General features: G+C 33.4%; 3 protein-coding genes and 1 long non-coding RNA gene across 6 annotated transcripts; 3 read left to right on the top strand and 1 right to left on the bottom strand.

The window, feature by feature from the left end:
* Positions 1-1,903: 1,903 nt before the first annotated feature.
* On the top strand, positions 1,904-2,864 carry LOC140971591 (abscisic stress-ripening protein 2-like). The gene is made up of 2 exons (XM_073433930.1): positions 1,904-2,212; positions 2,501-2,864. Exons 1-2 carry the CDS (start codon positions 1,964-1,966, stop codon positions 2,684-2,686), a joined length of 435 nt encoding a protein of 144 aa, XP_073290031.1. The 5' UTR covers positions 1,904-1,963; the 3' UTR covers positions 2,687-2,864.
* Positions 2,865-5,349: 2,485 nt separating this feature from the next.
* LOC140971590 (cellulose synthase A catalytic subunit 5 [UDP-forming]-like) lies at positions 5,350-11,179 on the top strand. Of its 2 annotated transcripts, XM_073433929.1 has the most exons (15): positions 5,350-5,865; positions 6,408-6,603; positions 6,833-7,017; positions 7,091-7,193; positions 7,264-7,453; positions 7,637-7,709; positions 7,848-7,903; positions 7,986-8,331; positions 8,506-8,643; positions 8,731-8,856; positions 8,953-9,165; positions 9,250-9,520; positions 9,691-9,863; positions 9,971-10,321; positions 10,431-11,179. In XM_073433929.1, the coding sequence occupies exons 1-15, from the start codon at positions 5,785-5,787 to the stop codon at positions 11,010-11,012; spliced, it is 3,084 nt and encodes a 1,027-aa protein (XP_073290030.1). In that variant the 5' UTR covers positions 5,350-5,784; the 3' UTR covers positions 11,013-11,179. The 2 variants fall into 2 exon arrangements, with proteins under 2 accessions (XP_073290030.1, XP_073290029.1); XM_073433928.1 differs by having other exon boundaries at positions 5,351-5,865; positions 7,637-7,903.
* A 4,806-nt stretch (positions 11,180-15,985) lies between these two features.
* Positions 15,986-19,834, bottom strand: LOC140971588 (protein LIKE COV 2-like). Of its 2 annotated transcripts, none has more exons than XM_073433927.1 (7): positions 19,605-19,834; positions 18,884-18,936; positions 18,686-18,795; positions 18,199-18,366; positions 17,840-17,937; positions 17,409-17,535; positions 15,986-16,199 (listed from the first exon to the last, which is right to left on the bottom strand). In XM_073433927.1, exons 1-7 carry the CDS (start codon positions 19,737-19,739, stop codon positions 16,189-16,191), a joined length of 702 nt encoding a protein of 233 aa, XP_073290028.1. In that variant the 5' UTR covers positions 19,740-19,834; the 3' UTR covers positions 15,986-16,188. The 2 variants fall into 2 exon arrangements, with proteins under 2 accessions (XP_073290028.1, XP_073290027.1); XM_073433926.1 differs by lacking the exon at positions 15,986-16,199 and adding an exon at positions 17,016-17,267.
* Positions 16,156-16,969, top strand: LOC140971589 (uncharacterized). The gene is made up of 3 exons (XR_012174339.1): positions 16,156-16,343; positions 16,530-16,653; positions 16,747-16,969. It is a non-coding gene; the product is annotated as an uncharacterized lncRNA (long non-coding RNA).
* Positions 19,835-22,821: the final 2,987 nt, after the last annotated feature.

Here is a 22,821-nt window from a genome sequence, read left to right as displayed (position 1 = left end):
ATCAAAATATATGTTTTTATCTCTAGAACCTTTATATGGGAGTAAGTATCTTATGAGACGGTCTCACGAATTTTTATCTGTGAGATGAGTCAACCCTACCGATATTCATAATAAAAAACAATATTCTTAGCATAAAAAGTAATACTTTTTCATGGATGATTCAAATAAGAGATTCAACCCACGAAATTGATCCGTGAGACCGTCTCACAAGAGTTTTTGTGTTTATTCTACGAGCATTTATTCAAAATATTTCCCCAAACCATAAAATTCAAAACCAACATTCCGATAGTTTTTAGAACTTAACTAGTGAACTAAAAGATATTATTTTTATGTTGCATAAAAATATTTGTACTAAACCATATTTTATAACGAATATATCTTCTCTAAATATACAAACTTCTATTATTCCTCTTCAAATTAAAAAAGTTTACTTTTGTAGCACATTATTGAGATAAAGTGTGAGAACGATAAATTTTGGCTCTTATTTTAATAAAAAAACAGAATATTCTGAATATTTGATGGATTATTCCCTCAAACGTGGGGCTTGTGAAATTAACATTGCCGACATGTTTATTCACCCTAATGTCCAAATCAATACAACCTTTAATTTTATTTATTAGTATTTGTTTAATCATAGTTTCAAGACGCCCGCCAACTGTAAAAACTGTAAATTGTAATGTAAAAAACACAAATCTAATAGGATGATCACTTCTCCCTTTTTTTGTATATAATATAATTACCCTTATTTTTCAATGTTTGTATTAGCCAAGAAAAATCTTTCTAAATTTAAGATATTGATATTGAATAAAAAATAAATAAATAAATAAATTGTAACTTAAGTTTAATGTACTTGACTTTAATAAGTTGTGTAACCAATCAATTATTTCACCAAAATTAATGCCATGGAAGAAGAGCAACTGAACAGTTGACAAATAACGAACGGCCACATGCTAATATACGTACCATATACACAAATCCATGTGTCACCATACAAAAGCTGGTAGTCTTTTTCTTCCCCAAAATTAATGAAGCTTCTTTCTATTATATTATTTAATTTAAAATCATTAATCTTTATTTAAATATATAAAATTTATATTTCACAATAAATTAAATTTAATGTATATTTATGTACCATCTGCCAACATTAACTGGTAGATATGATAAAGAGTGAATATATTAAAATATAATTTTATTAAAAATAAATTTATTCGTTTGTTGGATAATTTATTAAAAATTAAACTAATTAAAGAAATACCTAAATGCAATGAATCGTCCTTGTGGAATAGTAGCCCGACTGATACATTGGAGTGTGACCCTATCATCTCCGGTATCATGTGGTTCATTTCCTAACCAGACCATTTTATTTGGTGAAGGCCTACTTACAAAGCAGAATTATAATAATTTTTATAAAATGGAGCAAACTTTTAATTATCTGATTGAATCCATATACCGAATCAAAATATATTTTGTCTATTGACACAAAAATGATATTTTTTTTTATAGAAAATATACTCACACGTATGATTAATTTATATTCCAAATAAAAGAACTCAAATCATGATTAGATAGAGATGGATGAATAGTATGAGATGAAACCACCAAATGATGAATAGTATGAGATGAAACCACCAAATTAATTTATTTATTGAATACTTTTTTTAATACACAATGTAATTTCTCACACTACCGATTAGATTTGAGTGTGGATCCGAAACTTATTTATATCAGACAATGAATATAAAAAACAACTAAATTTACTTAAATAAATTAAGGAAACTACCTGCAATAATCGAGACTCTAATTTGAGGCCAACAAATCTCGGCTTATCTATTTAATATGTAGTTGGATAGTCGAGATATTTAGGGTATCACATCCTCTATATAAATGGTGCACACTTGCCAGGTCTATACGATATTATATCATTAAATTGATAAAATTAATATATTTTTACTAAATATCGATCATGTCTCAGGAGAAGCATCACCACCACGGCCTTTTCCACCACCACAAGGAGGAGGAGCCGGTTGCGGTGGTTTACACGGAAAACGTTTCTGGCGTGGATGACAATACCGGCCTCGGCTACGAAACCACAGACACTGTTGGTTACGTTGGGGAAAGGCCACACCATGATTATGAAAAGGACAGAAAGGAGCATAAGCATAAGGAACACCTGGGCGAGATGGGAGCTGTGGCTGCCGGTGCTTTTGCCTTGGTGAGTTTCTTGTTGCTTGTCCCGTTGATTGACCGTTTGGCCATCGATTTTTTTTCTTCATTATTTAGTCATTTTCACCGTTTTGGTGACTTGGTCACTACTGAGGGTCACATCATTACTATGACGAAAAATGATTTTAAAGAAAGGCTAAATTTTGATGAATCACAGAACAAAAACCTATAGAACGAAATTTGAATAGGTGAAGTGCCTTATGAGTGCAGGATCAAAATTGAATTTGGCTTACAACATACATTTAACATATATCTATGGCATAAAATTTACGTGTAGTACGAGAAACACGAGGCAAAGAAAGACCCGGATCACAAGCACAGGCACAAGATAGAGGAAGAGATCGCGGGTGCGGTGGCCGTGGGAGCCGGTGGCTACACATTCCACGAGCATCACGAGAAGAAAGAAGTCAAGGAGGAAGAAGAAGAAAGGGGCGAGGGAAAGAAGCACCACCACCTCTTTTGATTATATGTATATATAAATATTATGTATTATTATTAAATAAAGCTTGCGTGTGTTGGTATTTACATGGTTTGGATCACAATAAGTAAGATGCTTGTAATTGAGTTGGATGATGTTTATCTCTTTCTGGCCTGGGGAATTTTTGTGTGAGAATTTGTCATATATAAATGATGATTTTGCATATTGGATATTTTTTTATGTTAAATTGGTAAATAAACATATAACATAAGAGTTATAAGAATTACAAAATACATTTTAAAATAAAACTTTATTGAAATTTATTTTTTTGGCTTGATTAATTCACCCATCCCATCACTAATACTGGTACTTAATGTCAAAGCGATCATGTCAACGGTCGGATTAAATCATCAGTATAATTATTTTTCCCATTCAACCGTTAGGATTAATAAATGTTCTGAAATTATTTGGAACTTATAGAAAATAAATTTTATGATAAAATTAGGTATTTTTTTATGAACCATTAAATACGTCCATAATTTGAAACTCTCTCTTTAAACCACCCGTTTATCATTTAATAATATGATAAAGTACTATGCAAATATTTTGAATTGCAATATAACTAATTTCTTATACATTGAAAGTCATTCCAACAAATAATGTATTTGTAAGAGTAACAATTGTTAGTTGTTCGGTTGGATAAAATACTTGAGAGTTGTATGTATGAGCTTGGACAATCATCTTTTTTTGAGCTAACTTTTAGATTGAGTTAGGTCAAAGTTTTAATCTTAATAACAACTTATCCAATGCTGATTGACATGTTGTAGTTATCAAATTATAACATTTTCCCCGAGATTGCCAATCGCAGCTTGAATTGGGCTGTTTGATGAATTTGGATCCAATATTCCAGGGTTTAATTGGGCTGTTTGATGAATTGGGATCCAATATTCTCCGATAACTTCGATAAAATTTTGATTCTTCGACCATTTTCGCGTCCCAGTTGTCGCTTTGGAGATATATTATCTACAACCTAATTGTGTCTAATTGTTTGGGACAGGAAAAATATTTTAACTGGGTTTTCAGATAAAAGTTCCAATCAGCACCAAACCTATGCGATAATCTTAAACGATAAAGTTGCATTATCGTATTTTTATTTCTTGCCACAAATATTATGTCCTTGGAAAGATGCCTTCGCCGGACTATAGATAAAAAAAAAAATGTTAATTTTGGATTCTCAAGAATTGCTGAATTCATTTTCTATTATCAATAATCGAAAGCATAATCAAATTATTTACGTGCGAAGTGATACAATGTTTGCTTCGAAATAATCGTGATAATTGTCGTATACTATTGGAACTTGTTTCCAACGTGACAGCTACATGTGTTATATTTTTCATTTTAAAAAAAAAATAAGAAAGAAAGCAGGAAAACAAAGAAAGAAAATCCCTTTTCTCCGTTTGTAACATAATACAAGTAAAGAATATTTCAATTCAAAGAAGAATGGAAAAAAAGACAACGTTTCTTTTTTGAAACCAGTCATATTCTTGGCCGACGGCAATCATATTAATTTTATTTTTATACATATTCCTCAAATTTTAGTTTAGAAACATGAAATTAATTGAAAATTAAATTTTATTTATTTAATTAAAAAAGAAATTCTGATATCTCATTAATTAGAGTTTCATAATTCTCCTATAACAGTTATTCGATGTTGCCTGAACCCTCGGCAATTGCCTAAAGGATCAAATCGGCCGCCGCTGGTCCAACTTATATAGGCGTACAAAAAAACCAAACTCGAACCATTGAATTTAAATACAATAAAATTTTGAACTCGGTCCTGTAAAATTTCTTCAGAAAATTATTTACAATTTCGAATGGGTAAAATGTTAATTTTAGTCCAGCGTGTATCGGTACGTGACACTTTTAGTCATGCATGGTTTGTTAAATCAATTATAATCGTATAACTATGTTTTTTTTGATTAATTTAATCATTTTGATCGAAATCATGTAAATAAATGACTAATATTTATGTTAAAATTTATAACTACGTTGTCAAATATATGTGTATCTCGAGAAATTTTTTTTAACCACGTACTTGCAAAATTTGAACGATAAAAATGGTCGTTTAATTACATTATTTTGGGTGGAAGGACTAAAATTGATCAAAATGACACAGTAACACGACTATAATTGATTCAATGAAACATACCTGGTTAAAAAAATCACACACAGTACATATTAGACTAAAATTGACTTTTTTCCATTCAAATAAATCTTATGAAATGTAATACAAATATACACACATGTATAATTTATTCATTAATATTATAAATGACACTAATAAGTTTATTTTATATTGTTACAAGTGTAAATAATATTTAAAAAAGTAATTTTGAACTCGCCAGCTAAGTTACTTGACCTCATGAACAAGCTCTATGTTTGTATTTAACATATACAAATATTTTATCATAAAAATATAACATTATATTTTATCATAAAAATATAGTATTATATTGAGAATATTAATTCTATTTGTTACTCATAAAATTCAATTTTGAGCTAAAAAATTCATAAAATTACCCAGAAAAAACCTACAGATTCTATACGTGATCCTACCACCATCACAATACTTTATGAGAAGAACTAAGTACGATTCTTGATCATTGAACTTGAGCCGTATGCATGTAACCTTAGATACGTTAACTGCCATTTCTGCTATTCTTTGTCCGTTGCTTGTTCCTTTTCCGTATACGTTCTTTACACAAACACAAACTGACAATTTTTTTTATCGACTTTTTTGATCTTTTCGCCGACCTGGTGGCATTTGGTGAAATATTCTTATCCACTAAAGAATGAAATAAGGAGGGAGATAAACCCTTCGCTTTACTGATCACTTGTTTCCCTTCACAAAATGAAATGATAAATAGTGTTTCGTTTTTCTGGAGCCTTTTAATGCGTCGTTTTGGTTTGATTTAAAGAGGATGTGGTTGATACATAGAGAAAAAGAAATAAATCAGAGTGGCTTGTGTTTCTTTCTTTCTTTCACTAGTACCAATGATCCTTGACTGAAAGATATTCGGGTTTTTTGTTTGCTTCTTATTGATAGTGAAGTCGTGCGAAGAAAAAGGAGAGGTTCGGAGGGAATGGATACTAAAGGGAAACTTGTGGCTGGTTCACACATCAAGAATGAATTTGTAATCATAGATGCCGATGAGATTGGAAGAGTGAGTTGCTTACATGCATACAATTATGATTTCTCCCTTCGTTTTTCACTTTAGGTTGTTTCAGGGAAAATTCACGTATAATTTCTGAGAAGTCCACGGTTTCGAGTTTCGCCCTCTTGATTGAAAGTACACTAATAGATTACATCACCTCTTGATTCGTGTCGTCCCTCCTCCTGTGATTTCGTGTGTCGAGCCCTTGGTAGAACATTGCTGGCCCTTTACACGTGACTTTGTTTCATGATGTCCAACTCCTAGCTATTCGTTCTAAGGTTTCTTTTTGTGAAAGTGCAGATTTTCCAGGTTACGGCCTACAGGCCATCTTAGTTTGAAACCTGTTGGTGGTTTAACAGGAATTTCTTGTTAGTGTTTTATGTTACTGACTTTTCTTCATTTTCTTATGCTAACTACCTTTTCAGCTTTTCGAATTCCAGGGCCGTTACAACTTCCAAATTCTTCTTCCTTGCATTATTGTACTTTAGCATCTGTCGTATGATATCAAATCTTATGCCAATTCACGTATAATTTAATTGTTTTATTGGCAGGTGACATCTGTGCCGGGGTTTACCGGACAAATTTGTCAGATTTGTGGAGATGAGATCGAGCTTAGTATAAATGGGGAGCCTTTCGTTGCCTGTGATGAATGTGCATTCCCTGTTTGTAGGCCTTGCTATGAATATGAAAGGAGAGAGGGAAACCAAGTCTGTCCACAGTGCAAAACCAGATACAGGCGATTAAAAGGTAATCTATTCTTGTGCATATCAATGATGGAACGAGAATTTTCATCTGGAGAAACTAGATCTCGAAAAGTTTTAGATGCTGAGAAATTTATATTTTCGTGCATATAGAACACAAAAATATATCAACTGTTGAGAAATTCAAGTGGGAGTGGGTGATGGCATCTGCCGACCCTCCTCTGTCAAAAACTTCCGCTTTTTCAGGTGTGATTCATAGGCCTGTTGACCTTCAGGGAGTCGTAGAGTCAATGGAGATGAAGATGAAGACGAATTCGATGATTTAGAGAACGAATTTGATTATTTCAGCCATGAAAGGAGCTTTCATCACCAGGTTTCTGAAGAAGATCTCGCTACTCGAGCCGTACGGGATCACTCTTCTGTTAACCCGGAAATTCCTCTCCTTGCTTGTGGCCAAGAGGTAGATGTTACCTCTTTTGTCATATATGGAAATTTGATTACCATTTTTTACACAAATATGAATCTTGATTAAGGATGATGCAATTTCCGGGAACAAAAACGGTCTTATGATCCTTTCCTTCATGGGTCATGGAAAGCAAATCCATCATACACGCTGTACCGATTCCTCCATGATTGGTAAGTTTTTTTGGATTGAGCATGCAGATATTGGGTTATTTTTGTTGATTGAAAGTTCAATTTCCTGCAGAAACTTCTGTGCCACCACGGCCAATGGATCCTAAGAAAGACCTGGCTGTATATGGCTATGGTACGATCGCATGGAAGGACAGAATGGACGAATGGAAGAAAAAGCAGAACAATAGACTTCAAGTAGTTAGATGTGAAGGAGATAAAGGTGGTGACAATGGAGAAGAGCTGGATGATCTTGGTTTACCCAAGTAGGTCTTCTGTTTATGCGCATGATTATTATTGATGTATAATATTTATAAGTATAATAATTTATATTGCAATTATAGCTACTTAAAATGATTGTATAAAGTACTTTCGCTGACGATTCTTCATCTATGGAGTAATGAACATGAAAATGAATCGACTAAAACCTTGTTTATCATAATTAACAGGATGGATGAAAGTAGACAGCCACTGTCTAGGAAGCTAAGTATTCCTTCGAGCAAGATAAACCCATATAGAATGGTTATTCTACTTCGAATAGCTATCCTTTGTTTGTTCATTCATTATAGAATTCTTCATCCTGTCAATGATGCATATGGATTGTGGTTAACGTCGATTATATGTGAGATATGGTTTGGTTTCTCATGGATATTTGATCAGCTTCCTAAGTGGTTCCCAATTGAGAGAGAAACATACCTGGATAGACTCTCACTAAGGTATAGATTTTTCTCATTTTCTCTGTATGTTTAACTTGTTATTTTTGTTTCCAAACATCTGCATATTCAACTTCTTAACCAGGTATGAGAAAGAAGGAAAGCCTTCTGAGCTGCTGCCTGTGGATATATTTGTTAGTACAGTGGATCCCAAGAAAGAACCTCCCCTCATTACTGCCAACACAGTTCTTTCTATACTTGCTGTTGATTACCCGGCGGATAAGGTTGCATGCTATGTCTCGGATGATGGTGCTGCCATGCTTACTTTTGAAGCTCTTTCTGAGACATATGAGTTTTCCAGGAAATGGGTTCCATTCTGCAAGAAATTTAGCATAGAACCTCGAGCACCTGAGTGTTATTTTGTTCCGAGGGTCGATTATTTGAGAGACAATGTAGAACCAACGTTTGTGAGGGAACGCCGTGCAATGAAGGTGTTGTTTTTATTCCCTTTTATCTTTTTTGACATTTTTGTCATTAACTTGTTATATCGCTTCAATTTGAAAGATTTGAACTGCATACATTCAAGAACATGAAAAAGGAGAAAGAGGTCAAGGACTCAAATTTGATGGCTGAAACTTGTCACTCACTATTAATTGTTTTGACAGAGAGAATACGAAGAGTTCAAAGTTCGAATTAATGGATTGGTTGCCACGGCACAGAAGGTTCCTGAGGAAGGTTGGACCATGCAGGATGGAACTCCATGGCCGGGGAATAATATCCGGGATCACCCTGGAATAATCCAGGTAGAGCATTCTGTATTTGTATTCTTCCTATTAGCAGAATGGTAGTGATTTAGAAGGATATGAGAACGAATTTAGTTATCTTGACAGGTATTCCATGGTCAAAATAGGGTTCGAGATGTTGAAGGGAATGAGTTGCCTCGTCTTATATATGTTTCTCGTGAGAAAAGGCCGGGATTCGAAAATCACAAAAAAGCCGGGGCTATGAATGCTTTGGTAACTCACTTTTTTTTCTCTTGCTTGGCTTATCTTTTCTTTGTGAGATGAATTTAGAATATTACTGATGGATGATTTGTGCTTAATTAATTCAAGGTACGGGTGTCAGCTGTCATCTCAAATGCTCCTTGCTTACTCAATCTTGATTCCAACAACTACATGAATAACAGCAAGGTTCTCAGAGAAGCTATGTGTTTCATGATGGACCCTAAGGAGGGCAAGAAAATATGCTACGTGCAGTTTCCACAAAGATTTGAAGGAGCTGATAAACATGATAGATATTCAAATCGTAACGTTGTCTTTTTTGATGTATGTATAGCTTCTTTCTGGTTTTATATTAAAGTTACCTAATTGATCTTTGAAAATGTTAAATTATATTTTTATTGGCAATAGATAAATATGAAAGGACTTGATGGGATACAAGGCCCAGTTTATGTTGGAACTGGATGCATATTCAGGAGGCAAGCCCTTTATGGATATGACGCCCCTAAGAAGGCGAAACGATCTGGTACCACATGCAACTGTTGGCCAAAATGGTGTTGCTGCTGTGAACCTGAAAAGAAGAGTAAGAAATGGAAATTAAAGGATGATAAGAAAAAGAGCAATAAGATGGAAGATTCAACTCAAATTCATGCTCTTGAAAATCTTGAGAAAGGGGTAGAAGGTGAGAAAATATATGTTAAAAAGTAATCAAGATCATGAACACCTTAAACTTTGATATATGGAATCTGTAGTTAATAATCATGAATATGGCAACTCCTAGAGCTTGTCTCTTCTTCAGATTCTTGAAGATCACATCAATATCGTAACTTTTTTTTTTGTGTTTCGTGGCAGATGTCGAAAGAATAAAATTAGAGAAAAAATTTGGACAATCACATGGTTTTGTCGCATCAACTCTTGTACAGGATGGAGGCATTCCTCAGGGTGCAACACCTGCTTCCCTCTTGCAAGAAGCCATACATGTCGTTAGTTGTGGTTATGAAGATAAAACAGAATGGGGAAAAGAGGTATAAATAAATCTCCGTGGCCACTTTTGAAAATATTGTCCTAAAAAACCTTCTCTTTTTTTCATCATTTATGCATACACGGTAAGTTTACTGTTCATTATGACCAGGTTGGTTGGATTTATGGTTCGATTACAGAAGATATTTTAACCTGTTTTAAGATGCACTGCGATGGATGGCGATCTGTGTACTGCACTCCCAAAATATCGGCATTCAAGGGATCGTCTCCAATCAATCTATCAGATCATTTACATGAGGTTCTTCAAAGGGCCTTAGGATCGGTTGAAATTTTCTTCAGCAGGCATTGCCCTATTTGGTATGGATATGGATGTGGCCTGAAAATACTACAAAGAGTTTCGTACATTAATTCCGTTATATATCCCTTGTCGTCACTTTTCTTGATTTCTTATTGCACCCTGCCAGCAATTTGCCTTCTTACAGGAAAATTCATCATCTCTGAGGTATGATAGCTAATGAACCTTGAACCATTTGCAATTCTGGATAATATTTTAAATTTCGATTCATTTTAAGCGTTTTTTTTTATTGAGAGTTTTCTTCTACAATCTGCAGATCAATAACTATGGAAGTATAATCTTCATAGGCCTATTTCTATCGATGGCTGCCACTAGTATCCTTGAGATTCAGTGGGGCGGCATAGGACTCGACGACTGGTGGACAAATGAGCAATTTTGGGTGCTCGGGGGTGTTTCATCCCATTTTTTCGCTCTCATTCAAGGTCTCCTAAAGGTTTTGACCGGCGTAAACATGAACTTCACTGTTACATCCGGAAGCGCCGATGACGGAGAATTTTCCGAACTTTACATCTTCAAATGGACATATTTGTTAATTCCTCCTATGACTTTGTTGATCATCAACATCATTGGAATCATAGTTGGGATTTCAGACACTATCATGAACGGGTACGAATCATGGGGACCTTTTTTTGGCAGACTTTTATATGCATTATGGGTGATCGTTCATTTATATCCGTTTCTCAAAGGTTGCATGGGTAAAAAAGAAAAACTTCCCACCATTATTCTTGTATGGTCGATTCTTCTGGCTTCTATTTTAACGTTAATGTGGGTACGTATCAACCCGTTTTTGTCGAGAGATGGAATCATACTAGATGATTGTGGGTTGAATTGTGATTAGTAGTTTATATATAGAAAGAACTACGCAAAAACATTGACTTGATAAAGATCAAGTGGCCCCTCATAACCAAATTTATAGGAGTTCAAAGAAGCTCTGGTGATCAGTGTAGCTGAACACATGCTTGTATTGCTATGTAATATGATTCTCTGAATACAGTTAGGTGTACGTCCAAGTTTATTCATTAAAATATCAGTTTCAATTTCAGCATTATTTTTAGGCATATTTTCATCAAAACATGGAAGGCTTTCTTGGGGTTATTAGCTTGTCTTTTAGGGTCTTCACAGGATGAAATGACAATTTAATGGTATGCAAATTATTTACGGAAAATAATATTATATTCTACAAATAATTTTCAGATATTTAAACATCCAACAATTGACACTAAAAAAAACATAATTTCAAATAACAAAGCATCAGGTCCAGAAAGCATCCATTGTTCTAACATAAACCACTATAATTAAGTTTGATATATATTAAACAAAAATCCCATATCGCCACATCTTTTTAACCACAATTTGTCGAAAAAAGTCGCATATCATTGTTGAATTTCAATTGCCAGGAATCATTAAAAAGAAACAAAAAATAATTACAATTATTGAGCAACTGGGTTGTGGTTGTGGCTTCTGGATGAGGAACCTACCGGAAGTAGGAATTGGTAGCTTATAGGTGAACAATGGACAAGTTTTTTTACCCAACGACGCTACATTCTTATGAGTAAATTTAGTGTAAATTCAAGTTTGGCATACGTAATTCAATTGAGGAGTCCTTTTTTGGGCTTTTTAACCGTTTACCGCACATTTCGTAATGCTTTAGTAAAATAAAGTAAAACAAAAAAGTTTGACAAACTAACGTGTCACGCCTCTTGTTTAATTCTTTTTTTAAAAAAAAAAAAGCAAGTCACGCCATCTGAGATGGCGTATTTGCTTAATAATTATTTTTTTTAAGGTGTGACTTACATTTTTCTTTTTTTTTAATAAAAAAATAATACACTGAGTTGCTTTAATTATTTCACGCCTCATCACATATATTAAAGACAAAGACTGCAACAAGCACATGCAATATTAAAGCCGCATAGTATTTTCGTCGATCGATGCAATGTAATAAAATTGGTCAAAGGCTAAAAAGCCACGTGAGATTGATTTATCGAAAATTGGATGGTAGTGAAAGGCTGTAAAGCCATGTGCATGTGCTCTTTTTTGTTTTGGAAGCATACGCTCACTTTGCCTATATATTAGGAAGAGTTGGGTTTTAAGTTTTTCTCACTTTCATCTCGAGTAAGTTTTCTTAATGTTTTTTTATGTAATTTGTTTATTGGATTGACTCAAATTTTGAGTTAATTTTAATTTTTTTGCAGGTAAATTTTGGTTCAACCGTTAATATAAGGTATGTATATTAATATAATTTTTTATGTTAAATATTAAATTTATAGAAAAAATTATTATTTATGTTAAAATATAATTTGTATGCTATGTTGATTTATTTTTGTTCTTTTAATTATAATTATTATTTGTTTTTGTAATTANATAAAAGGAAGTCACGCCGATTAACTCGGCGTGACTTACTTAATTTTTTTAAAAAAATTTAAAACCAAGTCACGCCCATTGATTGGGCGTGACTCGCTTAATTTTTTTAAAAATATATATAAAAGCAAGTCACGCCAATTAACTCGGCGTGACTTTGGCGTGACTTACTTAATTTTTAAAAAAATTTTAAACCAAGTCACGCCCATGACTTGCTTAAATTTTTTAAAAAAAAATTTTAAAGCAAGTCACGCCAATGTACTAGGCGTGACTTGCTTATTTTTTTAAAAAATAAATTTAAAACAAGTCACGCCACTTAATTGGGCGTGTCTTATTTAATTTTTTTTTTAATAAACAAGTCACGCCAATTGAATAGGCATGACTTGATTACTTTTTTTTAAAAAAAAATAATTTTTGACTCTTGTTATTGAAAAACCATCTTTCGTAAAGAATTACGATACATGACAGCCCAGATGACAGAGCCGAGTTTGCAGCACAAATTAAGGAACTGCTTGATATGAAAATCATCATACCAAGTAAGTCACCACACATGTCTCCAGATTTTTTGGTAAACAAAGAAGCTGAGAAGAGACGGGGAAAAAACATTTAAGCATAATCTTATTGCAAGGTTATGATCGTTGTTCTAATTGATTGATTTCTAGAGAAATCATATCAATTTCGAACTGTAGAGTTGTTCCGGGCATATTAACAGATCAGTGATGATCTGGTTTTTTCAGCCTTTATCAGGCCTCTGGTAAAGACACATCAACTCTGAGCCTGTATTCCTATCAGTTTTGAAGGTACGGGAGCTTTTGGAAGGGTTCCTAATATCTTCATTTTTTGTTTTCCTTGGGCTTTTACTAATTGGGCCTGGAAAGAAACTTTTGGTATTGTGAATTGGTTTTCGGGAACCAATTCAATAGAAGAAGTATTCCAAATTTTAGAATATCCTTTGGCTGCTTCTTGGGCATCCGAGAGAAGTGGAAAGCCTTTGAAGACTTTCTCTTTTCTGCAAGTTTTAGAATGTAAATGTATCGTAATTCTTTACGAAAGATGGTTTTTCAATAACAAGAGTCACAAATTATTTTTTTTTTAAAAAAAAGTAATCAAGTCACGCCTATTCAATTGGCGTGACTTGTTTATTAAAAAAAAATTTAAATAAGACACGCCCAATTAAGTGGCATGACTTGTTTTAAAATTATTTTTAAAAAAAATAAGCAAGTCACGCNTTAAATTTTAAATATTTCCTATTAATAATGACAAGCTCATCATAATAAATGATTTTTATATATCTTTAAAAAATTAATAATAATTACAAAAACAAATAATAATTATAATTAAAAGAACAAAAATAAATCAGCATAGCATACAAATTATATTTTAATATAAATAATAATTTTTTCTATAAATTTAATATTTAACATAAAAAATTATATTAATATACATACCTTATATTAACGGTTGAATCAAAATTTACCTGCAAAAAAATTAAAATTAACTCAAAATTTGAGTCAATCCAATAAACAAATTACATAAAAAACATTAAGAAAACTTACTCGAGATGAAAGTGAGAAAAACTTAAAACCCAACGCTTCCTAATATATAGGCAAAATGAGCGGATGCTTCCAAAACAAAAAAGAGCACATGCACATGGCTTTACAGCCTTTCACTACCCTCCAATTTTCGATAAATCAATCTCACGTGGCTTTTCAGCCTTTGACCAATTTTATTACATTGCATTGATCGACGAAATATTATGCAACTTTAATATTGCATGTGCTTGTTGCAGTCTTTGTCTTTAATAGATGTGATGAGACGTGAAATAATTAAAGCAACTCATATTATTATTATTTTTTTTTTAAAAAAAAATGTAAGTCACGCCTTAAAAAAATAATTATTAAGCAAATACGTCATCTCAGATGGCGTGACTTGCTTTTTTTAAAAAAAAGAATTAAACAAGTCACGCCATCTGAATCTCATATGGCGTGACTAGTATTTAAAAAAAAAAAAAATTTAAGTCACGCCTGTTCAAGAGGCGTGACACGTTAGTTTGTCAAAATTTTTTTTTTTAATTTATTTTACTAAAGCATTACGAAATGTGCGGTAAACGATTAAAAAGCCTTTTTTTTCACGGTAAACGGTTAAAAAACCTGTCCTTTTTTCCGTCTTGCCCCCTTCTGTTTGAATATCTTAGTTGGGCTATATGCCTAGAAATGATTTAGAGATCCTTGAAATTAGCGTCTACCTCCCCTGACTTCAATTTCCACCCCAAGTGTGAGCTGTTGGGGATTCCTCATTTAGCGTATGCGGATGATCTTCTTCTTATATCAAGAGGTGATGTTGGGAGAGTATTGAAGACCCATTGAAGGGGGCGTATTGGGTCTCAGAGATCTTAAGGCTTGGAATAAATCACTGTTATCAAAAGTGTTATGGAACATTCATTGAAAAAAGGACTTCTTGGGGATAAAGTGAGTTAATCATTTCTACTTTGCGGATTTCTGGGGTTGGGGGTGCCGAAAAGAATGGATTCCCCATCACTGAAAAGCCTTGTCATGATTCGGGATGAAATGAGAAATAGGATGGAATCAGAAGACGATGTGGGGGCACATTTAAGAGATTGGTTTGATGATAGCAATAATAATGAACCTTTCCAACATCTGTTTTCTCGTGTCATAAGACAAAGGAATTATGGAAGAAGGTGAGAGATTGGTTGGAGTCGAAGAAAACAACGGGGTCAGCACAAGCCTTGCTCCGAGCTTTCAGAAGTTGGTATCATGGCTCATCTAAAGTTGCAAATTTTCGTATTTCAGCCATTGTTGAGACCATTTATATATCATATCTGGAACATGAGGAATAGACAGTTGTTCATGTGGAAGACACAGATTCGGATGCTACTTTGAGGAAGATTCGGATTTTAATGCATGGAAATCGCATTATGGACTGATGTGGGGTCTTTTCCATTGGTCTAGCTGGAGACCCGGGGTATGCCCCCCGTATTTGTAGCTGGAGATCTGGTGTATGTTTGCCACCGTTTTTGTGTTATTATACTGGTGCATAATGTTTAGCACACTACTAGGATGTTTGGACAGAGATTCAATTGCTGGGTCACACGCTTTGCTCAGGGCAGTGTACGCGGACTTAGTGCATCGGCTGTACTTCATACAGTTCACGCTGAGCTAGGGATATGTTGATTTCTCCTGGTTAGACCCAATGTAATTGTACGAACTATATTTAACTTTAATAGAATTTTTTTCATTAAAAAAATTGAGTGAGATCAATGGGAGCGAACCAAGTTGTAGCTAAAAAAATTGAGTGAGATCAATGGGAGCCAACCAAGTTGTAGCTAATTTAGTGTAGTTACTTTTTAGGAAAAAATAATTATAAATTTCAAACTACTCTTCTCCTTGGATCCATTACTCCATTACATCGTCCCTGTTGCACACGAGGATATATCAGTATAGGCATTATTACGCACAAGAATGTACATTTTCAATGAGAGATTATGAAGCAATTGAGCCCTATCTTGGTTGACTATTGGCTATCGTGCTGAAATTCTGATGCTTGTGGTGTTCAACCAGGTGGGAAGAAGCTGTTGACAGTCGACACCACAGCCACGTCTGAGGACTGGGTTTTTCTCCATTCTTGAATACTCCATGTTAAGCCCAAGCTCCATCAAGGAGGCATGCCCGTCGGTGGGAGTAGCTAAATGTGGAAAACCGATTGGCCTGGAGGAGAAAATAAAAGTAGACTTGATCGTTATGGTTCTGCTGACGTTGATCCGAAGACCGGTGCAAGTCTTGGGAAGGGTGAGGTACGGCATGTTCCTTTCTTCTATTCTTGGACAACAGCTCAATCATCAGGCTTTTTAAATTCACATTGGAACCAGTATAATAGAATGTTTATGGTACAAAAATATTCTGACAAGTGCTCGTGTTTTTACCGAATCTCGGAATAAATGTTCAAGTTACGTATTATTACATGCTGTATGCGTTTACAGTGCACGATGAACAACTAGTTGATGACATTCCAGTTGAGAAACTGTTGGTTCTCGACGTCCTTGGACATTATATGCGCTCCTAGCCAAGTAAATTTTTCCAACACATCAATTCCGAATCCTCAAGGTCCGTTTCTGGAGCATGTTCAGTTTCCTCGTTGTCATTTTTTTTCAGTCCTTGTTTCTTATGGCACTCATCAAAAGTTGATAATTCATACAGGAATTTACTGGGACAAACTATCTCCAGAAAAGCTTGGTCAAATAAGAATACTTCGAGAACTGGAGTAAAATGGAGCGAAAATCAGGGCAAAAGCATCCTTGTGGCCCCTCGGAAAAATTACCCCCAACAGCTCAAAGGAAACGTTGAATCATTTAATTCTATGAATTGTTTCAGCTCGTGTAACAACCTTTTTTTGATTCATTTGGGTCAATCAAGTTTTTGCTCCAAATAATTATGTATTTGTATCAGTACGAGTTAGCAAAGCAAAATAACACAACACATGATTGCATTCTTTAACGTCAGTCGTCAGGCTAATTCTGGGTAACTTAACAGCCGTTAAGTATTGTTGTCAAAGGAGAAGGAAGATCGTGGGTGTAAGACTTAAATTGGTCATAATCACAGAGAATGCGTGGCTCGAATAATGCATGTATAACTTGCTCCATTTTATTCATTCTGGCGCGTAATCCCTCCAATAGGTGTAATCAACTGAGGCATCGACATCCCTACGGAAACAATTATCTCTGAAACAAAAAAAAAGGAAGGATGGACGGACGGATGGATCAATAAAACCCCGAGCATTCAGAGCATCAAGGAATCAAAATTGGAGGATCTGATTTAAATGGTTAAAAGGCATACTCATTAGGACAAAAAGAAAGACCTACCTATGCCTTCGCTGACAGACAAATTTGGTCTGATAATCTCCTTAGAGTTAACAAGAAATACGTCTCCTATATATAAATGATTTGTTGGCACATAAATGGAACATAATTCTTCATCTCCATCTTCTCTCTGCAATTAAGCAACAAGACGACTAATGAATGACTAGCGAAAGCAGATATATGTAAACACCGGTATTCATCAACATGTCAGGACATGACCTGCCAAAAAGTAGCTTCTTTATCAAAATCATATAATGACAATGTGTTCTGGTTTAAAATTCAGTCCAACACCTCCTTCCCGGTATTTTCAATGGTGCAAGATATGGCACACCCAAGTGGAAATCAACTAATTACCCCGAAAAAGATGAAGAGACAAATTTCTATGTGATTTTGGAATCCAACTTAGAGGTGATAAAGAGACGAGAGCTAAGAACCTGAAGAACAATGGATGATGTAATGAATCCCAGAGCATATTCTCCAACACGAGGATGACGGATGATGGCAAATTCCTTGAAAGCGGTTGTATTCTGGTCTAAAAGAAAACAAATGATGTTTTAACAGTATTCAAGAACGTATGAAGATACTTGTGTAACACTAGAATGCAAGAAGAAAAACACCAGTGGAATATCAGGGCGACTGAAACAATGTTATAAGATATCACCTTTCTTGCTATATTCAAAAACCCAATTGGAAATTATTTTAAGACCAAAAACTAAAATAGATACATCCAACATAGTAAATCCGCTTTGTCAAACAACTGTGAGCTTAAAGTTCCTTTGGCTTGTACAGTTACCTGGAGATATAGAAGAGCTAATTTGCTTGGATGCTGAATACAAATGTTTTACAAATGGCATTTTTTTTATAAACCATTCCCCTATCAAGAAAACTGTAGCACCCAACCACGATGAAGCAAATACACCAACAAAGAAAATAAAGATTAACGATGTGAGGAATCCAAGGCCTGCACCAAATATAAAGCGAGAATCAGGAAAATAAATTCACAATTAATGAAAAAATGCAGCCATTTAGTGAATTCACTTATTTTCGTCTGCTCACTATGAGAATGACAATTCATCATAATCAGACAAAAAAAGAGGACAAAAGACTGATTGAGATAGCATAATTTCATTAGAAATATATTCGACTAACCCAAAAATAATTTTCGCAAAGTAACTGTTCTTACATGAAATGTGATTTACAATTAGAAACTTAAAACCAGGAATCAAGGATTAAAACTGAGTGTGTAGTATGGCAGAAAATATCAATATTTAATGACTCACCAAATATGTCAACCCCAAGTCTTTCATATATAGGGCTGAAAAAACCATCTACAAACTGAATAAACCACCAAGTCACGAAAAATGTAACAGCCACCGGAAAGAGAACGACACTGCAATTTTAATGTCACCAAGCAGAGCTATGTAAAAGCTCGAAAAGGGACAGGAAAACATTTCGGACCATTGAAATTAAAGTATTACCATCCGGTCATAAACTTCTTTGAAACCCAACTCTGAAAAACAGCATGGAAGGCCTGATCAAATACAGGAGTTAGCATGATTACTAGCAGAAGAAATTATATTTATCGAACTGTACAATGTAAACCAGGAACAAAGCTGTACAAAGGTTGCTCCAATAGAGTAAGAAACTTATGTAGTTTATGTCAAAAATGGTATCGAAAAATTAATTCGACGGAGTTCAAGCATGAATTTTTGGAATTTTAAAAAAAAAAATACTTTCTTTTTTAACAAGGTGTGAGATATACAACCGGAGGCTAGCAAAGAAATTCAGGAATTCACCAAATCATCACTGCAAAGATTGTAGATACGACAACAATGCACCATCTAGAATATTTTCAGAGGGAAAAAAAAGGTATTAGATCATGCATTTTGTAAACCATTTATTTCCCTCATTTGACGTTTCCTCTTCACAATGAGGATTTCACTCTTGTTATTACTTATTATATAGTAACAGTAGTAAGACTTTACAAGCTATTCGTACACATGATTTAAAAATAATTCAATCAGGCCATTATGCATATAATCTTCATCGTTTAAGATTGCAAGTTCCCAAATTTAGGCAATTAAGGTAAAATTATTGCATTCTTATGATAAATTGAGTTAAGAAAAACAAAACAAAATTGAAAAATACATAACAATTGAAAACGCATATAAGTGAGGATACAGTAGAAATATAATTGACCTGACGGGTGGAGGAAGTGTTTGGTGAACGCGGAGGGGATTTGACGGGATCTTCCTCATCCTTTTGACCCAGCGAATTCGAACCACCAGCTGACTCTTTCTTTCCCCGTTTACTGTTAATAAATTCCTCCGCCATTGAAGAGATAGAGAAAGGGTGGACACGTCGTCCATTTTAGTAAATCTTTGTAACTTAGGGAATTTTCCCAATGGTCCCTCCGATTTTCTTGCAACTCCCAAATACCAAATATTGTTAACAGTAAATCTACTATTAAATTATATCATCAATCTATATATAAAAAAAATATTATTTTTATTATATCGATTGAACATCCGTCTCACAAAAATTTTTTGTTTATTATTAATAAAAAAAATTGGACTAAATTTGAGTCAAATTTAATGTTTCACGCTAAATAGTATCTTAATTTTTTGGGTTGGACTCCATTCCCGAGCCCAACTTTGTTCGATATGTTTACACCGTACTTGATCAAGTCAAACTTTAAAAGCTAAAAATGGTTGCAACCGGAAAGTCATCAATTTGGATAAGGATTTTAAAGTTTAATTAAGTTTGACATGGTAATTGTAGAGAAGTCAACAACCCTTCCACTGGGCCTACTAGACATCCTTGGTCCTCTCACCTTAAGTTTAATAAAATTTATATTTTCAAAACGAAATTGGGCAATGGACAGACGACGCCTTATTTGTCTAGGTCTTTGGACCACAGGCCTTGAACGAGACTGGACTCAACCAGTCAGACTATGTTTATGAAATTTGATCTATTACGTTTCGGTTCGGCCCATATGAAAATAATTGGACAAACATATATCCAACCCTATCGATGCAGCACAAAACATTTTTTTTATAAAACCAATTCCAACAAAATAAAAAAATATATGGTTTGAGATCAAAATGAGGTTTGAATGTAGATGTTGTCCTCCTTAGAACTCGATCAAAAAAACTAGTCTTGGATATTTAGTATGGAGTATTTTCCATTCGAATGATATCATTGGATCGAATTCAATCGTATCGAGCTTTTGTGACGTTTCCAACACGCATAACAAAAATCAATGAACATCATAGATATGTGCTTAGATTTTTAAGTTTCGAGTTGCGAAGTATTGGATCCTGAATATACAAACAATTTTTATTTGTTGTATTGCTAACTTATTTGATGACATATAACCAAGTCAAGATTGCTTCAATCATATTTCTTTACTAGTTATTCGAATGATGTACTTCTAAATTGAACAGTATCATCTCCGATCTTCAGTGGAGAGGAGCCCAAAAACAGAGCAATGTGGAAAAATATTTCAATAATAAATGATTAGTAAAATAATGATTCAATAGTAGTTCGACAAATCTATTTTCTCACTATTTTTTAAAAACTCAATTCTAACTATTTTCGTGTTCAAAGATTTAATTTAATGTCTAAAAATTTCCCAGACATTTTTTTAAACAAGAGACATATAAAGGTAAAAATCATCAACATATTCATTTGGTTGATTCTTGAAATGATATGATAATGATATATGATCTAAAAATATTATGAATATAAAACGTGATGAAATAAAAATACAATCAACTCAACTAATGTCTCATTTGACTCGAATTCGAATCATATGTGCCTCTAATATAATTTAATTTATTTTTTTTATCAGATTATATAATTAAAAAATTGCGTTGATTTTAAAACTAAATGAGGAATTAGGTAATCCGTCTGGCCCTACATAGACCTACCTACGGCCTATAGCTCTTTAATGGAACCCACCTAGTTTTCACCAAATGAATCCACGTGTGAGTTAATCGGGTTTGACCCTACCTCCTAATTTGACACCAACCTAATAAATCTCGTCCATATCCTTTCCACACCTCACTTATCCCATTCTTAATCCCGACAAATTCCACCGAACTATTATTATTGCATCTAATAAAAAGATAAATTCAACTTATTTATTTATTAAAAAAATCACATGATCCAGTCACTACAAATGTTTTTTTTTTATCATTATTTCTCTAATTTTTTTGTGATATGATCCTATTAAAGAGAAAATTTGTAAAATAATCACGGTCAACTATTTATTTAAGAAAATGACTTTTTATTTTCTTAAATAAATAGTTGATCGAAGTTAAAAAACAAAATACCGCGATATATTGTATCTATCTGACATAATTTATTAATGATAAGTATGCTAATTGTCGAATCAGATACAAGAGTTCATTTCAAAAGTCGAAAATTCTAAAAAAAATTCTTAAATTCAATTCGAAGCTCGAGTTATTCTAAAATTAAGGTCCGACATATATTTCTTTAATAAATATAATATTATAATGTATTAATAAAATTTAAAAACTCGCAAGTGGCTCATGAAAAATATTTAAATAAAATAATTTAAACTCAAATTCGATTTAAAAAAATTAGTATATATTTAAATTCTCCTCCGATAATTTCGAACACAGCTATAATAGTTCCAAAATTAGGTCCAGGATTATTGACTAATAATTTGAAAGTGTTATCCCATGATTAAATAAAAATATAAAGTTTCTACCCGACATGCAACTCATAAAGAAAAATATCGTTTACATTTTTGTTAATATTTGTATGAGAGACGATTATTTAGTTCGAATTCAATGTTCCTCACGTATTATTATTATTATTATTATTATTATTATGTTCCTCACGTATCTCACAATAGATTATCACTGACGACTCAAGCTCTATATACATAAATATAAATATAATACTAGATGAAACACTCTAATTTTGTCGTACAAAAAGGCATTAGCACAAATTAGTATTATTATTATTATCATCATCCAAAAGTCACACAGGTGACGTGCTTTGACCAAATCACACATATTTTAGAAAAATCATATTAATGAATTTTGAAAATTAGGATATCATTATATCTTTCGTGCAAAAGAGTGGAGGCGAAAAGCCATTTATATTATGCGTCCTCTATTATTAATTTGATTTAGCGAACCTTCTTGTTTTTTTTTTTTTTTTTTTTTGCTCATATTTATAATAACAAACAATCTTTTTTTATAAAAATTAATATGTTTTTATGAGTGAACTAAATATGAAATTTGTCTTACAAAATTAACTCGTGAAATCATCTCATAAAATTTTTCATGTTGTTTTAAATGCGTTCAACCGCGTCAGTCATGCCCGAGTATATTGAGAATGAAACGAAGGCTTCAAAAAGCACATAGAAGGCGTTTAAAGA

The sequence above is a fragment of the Primulina huaijiensis genome, chromosome 2 (genome assembly GCF_012295235.1).
Source record: "Primulina huaijiensis isolate GDHJ02 chromosome 2, ASM1229523v2, whole genome shotgun sequence".
Classification (NCBI taxonomy): Eukaryota; Viridiplantae; Streptophyta; class Magnoliopsida; order Lamiales; family Gesneriaceae; genus Primulina; species Primulina huaijiensis.
The sequence above is the reverse complement of the archived record's forward strand: the minus strand, read 5'-3'. Positions and strand labels throughout refer to the sequence as shown.

Coding starts and splice junctions, on each gene's coding strand:
- LOC140971591 (XM_073433930.1), top strand. CDS start 1,964: ATGTCTCAGGAGAAGCATCACCACCACGGCCTTTTCCACCACCACAAG. Junction 2,213..2,500: donor CTGCCGGTGCTTTTGCCTTG/GTGAGTTTCTTG, acceptor ATTTACGTGTAG/TACGAGAAACACGAGGCAAA.
- LOC140971590 (XM_073433928.1), top strand. CDS start 5,785: ATGGATACTAAAGGGAAACTTGTGGCTGGTTCACACATCAAGAATGAA. Junction 7,454..7,636: donor GATGATCTTGGTTTACCCAA/GTAGGTCTTCTG, acceptor CATAATTAACAG/GATGGATGAAAGTAGACAGC. Junction 8,332..8,505: donor GGGAACGCCGTGCAATGAAG/GTGTTGTTTTTA, acceptor TTGTTTTGACAG/AGAGAATACGAAGAGTTCAA.
- LOC140971588 (XM_073433926.1), bottom strand. CDS start 19,739: ATGGCGGAGGAATTTATTAACAGTAAACGGGGAAAGAAAGAGTCAGCT. Junction 18,937..19,604: donor ACACTTCCTCCACCCGTCAG/GTCAATTATATT, acceptor GTATTTGATCAG/GCCTTCCATGCTGTTTTTCA. Junction 17,938..18,198: donor TAGCTCTTCTATATCTCCAG/GTAACTGTACAA, acceptor GTTTTCTTTTAG/ACCAGAATACAACCGCTTTC.